General features: G+C 51.6%; 1 protein-coding gene across 14 annotated transcripts in view; it reads left to right on the top strand.

Annotated features, from left to right (window-relative positions):
* Positions 1,027-9,137, top strand: part of ARMC7 (armadillo repeat containing 7) — a 29,198-nt gene continuing 21,087 nt past the window's right edge. For 8 of the 14 annotated variants that reach the window (XM_021066079.1, XM_021066078.1, XM_021066076.1 and 5 more), the window contains exons 1-2: positions 1,027-1,507; positions 1,601-1,744. In XM_021066079.1, coding sequence (XP_020921738.1) covers positions 1,417-1,507; positions 1,601-1,744 — 235 coding nt within the window. In that variant the 5' untranslated portion in view covers positions 1,027-1,416. 14 annotated transcript variants of the gene reach the window in all.

Below are 9,137 nucleotides of genomic sequence, written 5' to 3'. Positions count from 1 at the left end.
TAGTTAATGACCCAGTGTTGTCATGGCTTGGGTTGCTGCTGTGGTGCAGGTTCCATCCAAAAAAAAAAAAAAAAAAGCCAGCTTGGGAGTTCCCCTCATGGCGCAGCAGAAATGAATCCAACTAGGAACTATGAGGTTTCAGGTTCCATCCCTGCCCTTGCTCAGTGGGTTAAGGATCTGGCGTTGCAGAGAGCTGTGGTGTAGGTTGCAGATGCAGCTCAGATCCTGCTTTGCTGGGGCTGTGGTGTAGGCTGGCAGCTGTAGCCCTGATTGGACCCCTAGCCTGGGAAACTCCATATGCCTCGGGTGCGGCCCTAAAATTAAAAAAAAGCAAATAAACGCAAAAAGAAATTTTTTCTTAAAAGCAAAACAAAATAGCGCACAGCCCAAGCCTCTTTTATCCACCCATTTTCAAGCATGACTAGAGTGCGAGAAGCCACCTTCCTCCCTGGTGCTCTGTCCTCTGCGCCTGTGAGGTCTGTCTGGCTCCACAACCCAGAAAGCCGCCAGAGCGGTGCACTGAGGCTCCTTCTAGGGCCTGATGGTGCTGCCCCTGGTGCTCCCCGTCCACTTGGCTGACAAAATGCCTTAGGACATTACCCAGTTCCTGAGGTTTCTGGCCAGAGGTGGCAGACTTAGCACGAGTTTGGGAAGCAGAGGGTGCCAGGAAAAGCCGGCCACAAGGTAGTGTTAAAGGACCTACATGGAGGACACTGGGAGCCAGAGTTGCAGAGGACAGACACCCGAGTTCCAGAGGAGCGTCCCTTGCTCCAGAAGGCTGGGCTGCGCCCCCCTCAAGTGCAGAAGTATCTGGAAGTGCTTCTGCCTCGACAGTTCTCCCGTGGGTGTCCCTACACCCCCGCCACCTCTAAGCTCTTAAAGGCTCTGGCCGCGCTCCTCAGTGCTTCCACAACCTTCCAGGATCGCCGGCCAGGCGGATCGCCAGCCAGGCGGATCGCCCTCATCTGGAGCTGAGAAGCAGCAAGCGTTCCGCGCAAGCCCTCTAAGCTCTGCGAGGGCCCCGCCCCTCGCCCCCTTCGACCCGCCCCTTCCGCCCAGGGGCGGGACTAGGCGCGGCTTCTCCCGGAAATCCGGAACCTGGAAGAAAACCGAGCTCTGCCGGGCGCTGCTCCTGCTCCTCTCTTCCACAGCGGGCGGTTGTGTGCTTGTCTCCTGCGCCCGTCCTTAGATTTTCCACTCCTAACTCTTACGGAGTCCTGAATCCCCATCCCATTTCCCACACCCCAGTTTCAGCTGCAAATTACCGCAGAGCCTAAAGCCAGGAGAGGAGCCCGTTTCCCGCCCCAGTCCTCCCCTCCCCGGGCCGGTGGAGACCCGGGTAAGATTCTCGCCCCGCTTTCCGGCCTCACCTTCCACACACCTGCCGTTCCCTCGGGGGCCCTCCGCCGCCCGACCATGGCCCAGAAGCCGAAGGTAGACCCTCACGTCGGCCGGCTAGGATATCTTCAGGCGCTGGTCACGGAATTCCAGGAGACAGAGAGCCAAGGTGAGAGCGGCGGCGGGGGGAGCAGGGCGGGGGCAGGGGTCCGGCCACCGCCGCCGCCCCAGACCTGGTTCCAATGCTGCTTTTCCACTGCAGACGCCAAGGAGCAAGTACTGGCCAACCTCGCTAACTTCGCCTATGACCCCAGTAATTACCAGTATCTGCGGCAGCTGCAGGTCCTGGATTTATTCCTCGATTCACTGTCGGAAGAGAATGAAACCCTGGTGGAGTTTGCTATTGGTAAGGATGGGGTGCAACTCCTAGATGCCTGATGGGCTTTAATGAGGTCAGTGAGTTAGAAGTGAGTTTGGGAGAAAGGAATCTTAAGCAGTCCCTCAGCTGCGAAGCACTCATTCTGCGTGCCTGTCTGCGCTGCTTGCTTACAGGTGTGTGCATAAATGAGGAAATGGATTGAAGGCCGGTGCGGTCGGGAGGGGGGAGTGGAGTGCTCTTTTTAAACAGCTTTATCTTCATGTTTTAATATCCAGAGAAGTAGAGGTGACTTGGAATGGCTTATGCCTAGGACCTATCGAACTATTCGCTGGACAGGTATTATGGGGCATGTACTGTGTGATTAAGGTATTGTTCTAAATGCTGGGAAGATGGCAAGCAGGTTGGGGAAAAGGTCTTTGCCCTCGAGGAATTTACACTCTGGTAGAGGGAGACAGGTGTTTGAACAAAAGCTGAGGCTCTGAAGAAAATAAACAGGCTGATGAGGTGGAGCAAGGGGAGGTAGACACTCCTTTTGTTTTGGCCATCGTGGGAAGGCGGTCTCGGCAGAGGCACAGCATGGGCCCAGACCCTTAAGCGGGAGGAGGCAGAAGGAAAGGCTGATGTGGTGGGACTGTGGTGAATGAAGCTGAGAGAGGTACCAAATGAGGTCCAAGAGCTCGAGGCAGCTCCTGACTCAGAGCTAGGTGGTAGGAAAGAGTTTGTTGATTCTGAGGACAGACGTTCGTTGTTCAGCATGTATCTTTGTTTCGTTGTTGTTGTCTTTTTAGGGCATATGGTGGTTCCAGGCTAGGGGTCGAATCAGAGCTATAGCTCCCGGCCACAGCATCCAGCATCACAGGATCCGAGCCATATCTGTGACCCACACCACAGCTCCCTGCAACGTGGGATCCTCAACCCACTGATTGAGGTCAGGGATTGAACCGCGTCCTCATGGTTGCTAGTCAGGTTCGCTAACCGCTGAGCCATGAAGGGAACTCCCACGTGTATCTTTGAAGAAACATTTTTCTGTATAGTGAGAGGAATCTTATCAACGTAGATTATCACCAAATACCCAGTCATGCAAATTTCTTTATAGTTACCGGAAGGATGCAATTTTTTTTGCTTTGTTTAAACCAGAATGCACGCCAGGATCCACGCACTTAACGTGGTTGTTATGATCCTTAGCTCTCAACCTCTCTCTCTTTTTTTTTTTTCTTTCTTTCTTTCTTTTTGGCCGCCTCTTGGCATATGGGGTTCGCTGGCCAGGGATCGGATCTGAGCCACAGTTTCAACGTACACCGCAGCTGTGGTAGCACCCAATCCTTATCTCATTGTGCCAGGCTGGGGATTGAACCCACGTTTTAGTCCTCCAGAGATGCCACTGATCCTTCTGCACCACAGCCAGAACTCCTCTCTCTGTCTCTCCTTAAGCAAACTTTGTATTTTAGAAGAAGTGCAAAGATAGGGCAGAGTTTGCACGTGTGCCACCCGCAGTTGGTTACCTTATCGTTCACGTCTTCCATTCGTTTAAGATAGGTTTGTTACAGTTAATAAACCATTATTATTTACTCAAGGCCATAAGTTATTCACGTTTCCTTACTTTTTCCCTGATATCCTTTTACTGATCCAAGATTCCGCCCAGGACACTATAGTACGTGTCGTTGTCATGTCTCCTTCGGCTCCTCTGGGCTGAGCCACTCTCTGAGACTTTGCCCCATTTCAGAGGACCTTGGCAGTTTTCAGGAACACTGGTCAGGTATCTTGTAGCTTTTCCCCCAAGTGGGATTTCTGGTGTTTTTCTCACGATTAGACGGGGATGTGGGTTTGGGGGGGGAGAACGACCACAGAGGTAAAGGGTCCTTTTCATTTATATCAAGGGTGTATGCTGTCAACATGACTTAATTGTTTTTTTTTTTTTTTTTTTTTTTTTTGTCTTTTGAGGGCTGCACCTGAGACATATAGAAGTTCTCAGGCTAGGAATCAAATCAGAGCTACAGCTGCCGGCCTACACCACAGCCACGCCAGATCCAGCTGCATCTGCGGCCTACACCACAGCTCACGGCAGTGCTGGATCCTTAACCCACTGAACGAGGTCAGGGATTGAACCTGCATCCTCATGGACACTAGTCGGGCTCGTTAACTGCCGAGCCGTGATGGGAACTCCGACACTGCTTGTTGTATTATCGACATCCCTGTCGATAGCAACTCGGATCACCTGGCTGAAGGAGGCTGTGCCAGGTTTCTCCACTGTAACGCTGCTCTTTATCCCCCACCCCCAGCCTTTCCGTATTGTGCTCTTTGGGAGGGGGTAACGACATACCTAAGCGTCTGTCTCTTTTCATCACTAATTGACGTTTCTTCCTCCACCAATAATTGTGGAAGGATCCAGACCAACCCTGCAGAATGTCACAGCCTTGGAATTCTCTGGTTGCTTCTTTATGGTGTTAGTTCATTCATTCCTGTATCCCCTTTATTTCCCGTGACCTAGAAATTAGAATGAAAGCCTCGATGGAATCAAGTAAATCAAGTAACGAGGAGTTCCTGTTGTGGCGCAGTGGTTAACGAATCCGACTAGGAACCATGAGGTTTCGGGTTCGATCCCTGCCCTTGCTCAGTGGGTCAAGGTTCCAGCGTTGCCGTGAGCTGTGGTGTAGGTCGCAGTTGAGGTTCAGATCCTGCATTGCTGTGGCTCTGGCGTAGGCTGGCAGCTACAGCTCCAATTCGACCCCTAGCCCGGGAACCTCCATATGCCTCGGGAGTGGCTCAAGAAATGGCAAAAAGACACAAAACAAAACACCGAATCCTTAACCCACTGAGCAAGACCAGGGATCGAACCTGTCATCCTCATGGATGCTAGTCAGATTCATTCACTGCTGAGCCACGACGGGAACTCCACTCTTACCTTGAAAGACCATCCAGTTCTGCCTATAACCTATGGTATCTGGGACTCCTCCTCTTGGAACAGGCCTCGCACACATGCGTGGACATCCCAGCTATGTTCACAGCCCCACAAACACTTGCCCAGGGGCCAGTCATTGGACTTGGTGTGCACACCAACAGTGGGGTTCACTCCAGGGAGTCAGGATGCAGGAAAGAGGTCATGCAATTATGGGGGCAGGTTTAGGGCCTGGAGCGCAGGGGATGGGGGCAGGGGGATGGGCTTTGGGTGGGCTCCCTGGACTCTTCAGCCTGTGGAGAGGCCAAAGTGAGGCCCTCTAAAGCCGGGCTGGGGCAGGAGCCCAATTGCCCAGGTTTAAGAGTGGTGCTAGTTCATGTCTCTGCCCCTCTGGACAATTATCATGCTGAATGAATATCGTGAAAGGCTGGTTACTTTAAAATATTCTCCAGTTCTCTGGTGGCCTAGCAGGTTAAGGATCTGGTGTTGGTCACTGCTGTGGCTTGGGTTCAGTCCCTGGCCCAGGAGTTTCTGTATGCCATGGGTACAGACTAAATAAATAAACATTAAAGGAAATAGGAGTTCCTGTCGTGGCTCAGTGGTTAACAGATCCGACTAGGAACCATGAGGTTGCGGGTTCAATCCCTGCCCTTGCTCAGTGGGTTAAGGATCCAGCGTTGCCGTGAGCTGTCGTGTAGGTTGCAGGTGCAGCTCAGATCCCACACTGCTGTGGCTGTGGTGTAGGCTGGCGGCTACAGCTCCGATTCGACCCCTAGCCTGGGAACCTCCATGTGCCGTGGGAGCGGCCCAAGAAAATGGCAAAAAGACCAAAAAAAAAAAAAAAAAGAAAGAAAGAAAAACCATTTGGAGTTCCTGTTGTGGCTAAGCAGGTCAAGAACCCGGCATTGTCTCTGTGAGGATGTGGGTTCGATCCCTGGCCTCATTCAGTGGGTTAGGGATCTGGTGTTGCCGCAAGCTGCTGCATGGTTCACACATGTGGCTTGGATCCAGATCCGGTGTTGCCATGGCTATAGTGTTGGCCACAGCTGTAGCTCTGATCTGACCCGTGTAGTTTCCATTCGCCACAGGTGCGGCCCTTAAAAAAAAAAAAAAAGGAAAGCTATTCTCCAGCGTAAGGCCTCCATCCCTCCCTTCGTGGGCCTCTGCTCCACAGCTTCTGGCATCTGAGGGTTGACAGTGGCCCCTGCAGATGCCCGTGGCTAACCCTCTACCTGGGAGGGATAGAGCTCCTCCAACTCAAGCTTTTAACTCGAGAAAACCAGCAAAAAGAGCCGTCACCCAAAGACAGGGTTTTAGAGGATCCAGAAGCAGCTTTCCCAAGGCAGACGTGCTCTGAGATCCTGGCCCGCCGAGCTGGGAGCCTTGCCGGAGTCAGGGCAGAGCCTTGCTCCCCTGGGCAGCTTCCCAGAGTGGGTGGCCAACCCCTGGCCCAGGAGTCCACGGTCCCCACTTCTCCCCTTCGTGGCAGGTTCCTGTGGGTGAGTCCTGTCCCTTCTCTGAGCCTCCTTTGCTCAGCTGAGCCTTGCCAGCCTCGCAGGACTGTGGGGGAGCAGAAGCTTGTGCGCATGTCCCTGTCTCCTGGAAGTTACTTTTTAGAACTGTTAGTATCTTTATCACGGGTGTTACTTTTCACAGCCACTTTTTCCTTCTCTTTGTCTCCTCCCCAAGGTCCCCAATCCCAAGAGCAACCGCTTTCTCAGCACTGAATCCCTCCGTGGGATCTTCTGCAGATTAAATTTCTCCTCTATTTATTGTGCATCAACTTAAAAGGCAGGGCCCAGTGGTGCTTAGAAGCCTGTTTTGTTGCTGCTGGCGTTGGCTTTTCTGTTAAGGTCTGTGGTGATAAATGGAAAACACTGTTGGTGCTTATCCTGTGCTGCGCTTTGTAGCTTTGAATCTTTTACCTCTGATGGCAGGTCTGAGATTCTGATCTTCATGAGGTCAGAGGGCCTGGCTTATCTTTGTTATGTCTGGAATGCTTGGGCCTTTCGGTCTGGGGAAGAGACTAGGGGTGAAGGGAAGGCTCAGGCTACTGGCCATGACTTGGTGCTGCAGCCCTGAGTGGGGTTGCTTCTGGAATAACTGCTGGGTTAGATTGCCCATGGCCTTGACCTGGGGGCAGAACCAAAACCACTGTCGATTTGTTGGCAAGGAATAGAGTGAATGTGGCAGTTCCTTTGTGGCACAGCTTGTTAAAGATCCAGCGTTGTCACTGCTGTGGTGCGGGTTTGATTCCTAGTCTGGGAACTTCCACATGCTGTGGGTGCAGCAAAAAAAAAAAAAAAAAAAAAGTAATAGAGTGACTTTGGTAAGAGCTTTGAGGTCGGGCAGCCCTGGTTTCAAGTTCTCACTCCCCCACTTAACTCTGGGCGCGAGATTTCCCTTCTCCCACCAAGGCTCAGGTGGGGCAGGATCAGCATCTGCCTCACGGAGTTGCCAAGAGAATGAGATGAGATGAAGTGTCTGCAGCTGGCCCCTGGCTCGCCCGACCCCTTTGAGATAAACAGCGCGCTCCTCTCCCAGAGAGGTGGGGTGGAATGGGATGGTGTCTTAATCACCCATCTGCTCCAGGGAGTCTTGCCTTCTGGAAAAACATCATTGAATGGTAGGAAAAGGTATGGAAGTTGATCCCTGGCCTCGCAATGGGTGTCTGCGCGGTATTAGGGGGAAGGACCCCTGGCAGACAGGCGCTGGTCAGGCCAGAACTGCCATTGTTTGGGATGGGAAGTGGGTGGGTTATCAGGAACCAGATATAAAGCCAGGATCTCAGTAAATTTTCGAGTGAGTGAAAGAATTCAGAGGTCATGGCACAAGTGAATACTCTGGCATTAACTTAGGAATGTTGGCCTGAATCCCCAGTGGTTGATTCTGTGGCCTCCTTTCTGCTGTGTGTGCACACCTGCACTGTTCTAGATACTCTAGGGAGAGGTAAGGGAATCGGGAGGAGTTCCCATCGTGGCTCAGCGATAATGAACCCAACTAGTATCTATGAGGATGCAGGTTCGATCCCTGTCCTCGCTCAGTGGGTTAAGGATCTGACATTGCCGTGAGCTGTGGTTTTGTAGGTTGTAGACGCAGCTCAGACCTCGCGTGGCTGTGGTGGTGGCTGTGGTGTAAGCTGGCAGCTGTAGCTCTTGATTCCACCCCTATGGTTAACGAATCCAACTAGGAACCATGAGGTTGCGGGTTCAATCCCTGCCCTCACTCAGTTAGATTAAGGATCAGGCGTTGCCGTGAGCTGTGGTGTATGTTGCAGTCGCATCTCAGATCCAGAGTTGCTGTGGCTCTGGCATAGGCCGGTGGCTACAGTTCCGATTCGACCCCTAGCCTGGGAACCTCCATATGCCGCAGGAAGCAGCCCTAGAAAAGACCAAAAAAAAAAAAAGAACCAGGAGGTAATTCTGTGCTTTCATGAGAAACAGACTGAATTCATAACATATCACAAAGTACTTGGCAGTTTTGTTACCAAAACAGTTCAAGGAGTTCCCGTCGTGGTGCAGTGGTTAACGAATATGATTAGGAACCATGAGGTTTTGGGTTTGGTCCCTGGCCTTGCTCAGTGGGTTGAGGACCTGGCGTTGCTGTGAGCTGTGTGTAGGTCGCAGACTCGACTTGGATCTGGCATTGCTGTGGCTGTGGCATAAGCCAGCGTCTACAGCTCCGATTCGACCCCTAGCCTGGGAACCTCCATATGCTGTGGGATCAGCCCTAGAAAAGGCAAAAAGGCAAAAAAAAAAAAAACCCTGAAAAACAAAAAAAACCATTTCAAGTAGGTGATCCCCAACAGTTCAGGTTAAATGGCCTTCCTGGGTTCTATTTCCTGCAATACTTGTAGCTGCCACCAGATGGTGGTGGTGTACAGAAAAAGGCTGGTAGATGACTCCTGAGCCGCCTCTTTTTGGAAAATAGTATTTTGTAAAATTGAAGTTAGGCATGCCCGGTGACCCAGCAGTGACATTCATCCAGACAGATATGCAGAAATGCCACTAACAGCATTGTCAGTAACATTCCAATTGGAAACAGCCAGCAGTGGAATGAATAACCACGTTGTGGATATTTACACTACTTAGCAAGGCAAATGAACCATCTACAGGGAGGTTCCTACCTCTCCATATGCCTCCGATAATCTTACAAACATCATGTTAAGCAAATGATGCTGGACACATAATAATATGTATGGTGTGATTCCATTTCTATAAAGTCCAAAAAGAGGCAGAACTGAATTCTAGTATTTACAGGGGGCTGTGGGTGGTAAAAAGTTCTTTTTATTAAAAAACTTGGGAGTTCTCATCGCAGTGCAGCGGAAACGAATCCGACTAGGAACCATGAGGTTGTGAGTTTGATCCCTGGCCTCGCTCAGTGGGTTAAGGATCCAGCGTTGCCGTGAGCTGTGGTGTAGTTCGTAGACACCACTCGGATCTGGCATTGCTGTGGCTGAGGTGTAGGCCGGCAGCTACAGCTCCGATTGGACCCCTAGCCTGGAAACCTCCATATGCCGTGGGT

The sequence above is a fragment of the Sus scrofa genome, chromosome 12 (genome assembly GCF_000003025.6).
Source record: "Sus scrofa isolate TJ Tabasco breed Duroc chromosome 12, Sscrofa11.1, whole genome shotgun sequence".
NCBI classification, from domain to species: Eukaryota; Metazoa; Chordata; class Mammalia; order Artiodactyla; family Suidae; genus Sus; species Sus scrofa.
Note: the sequence above shows the minus strand (reverse complement) of the source record. Positions and strands in the feature narration are given on the sequence as shown.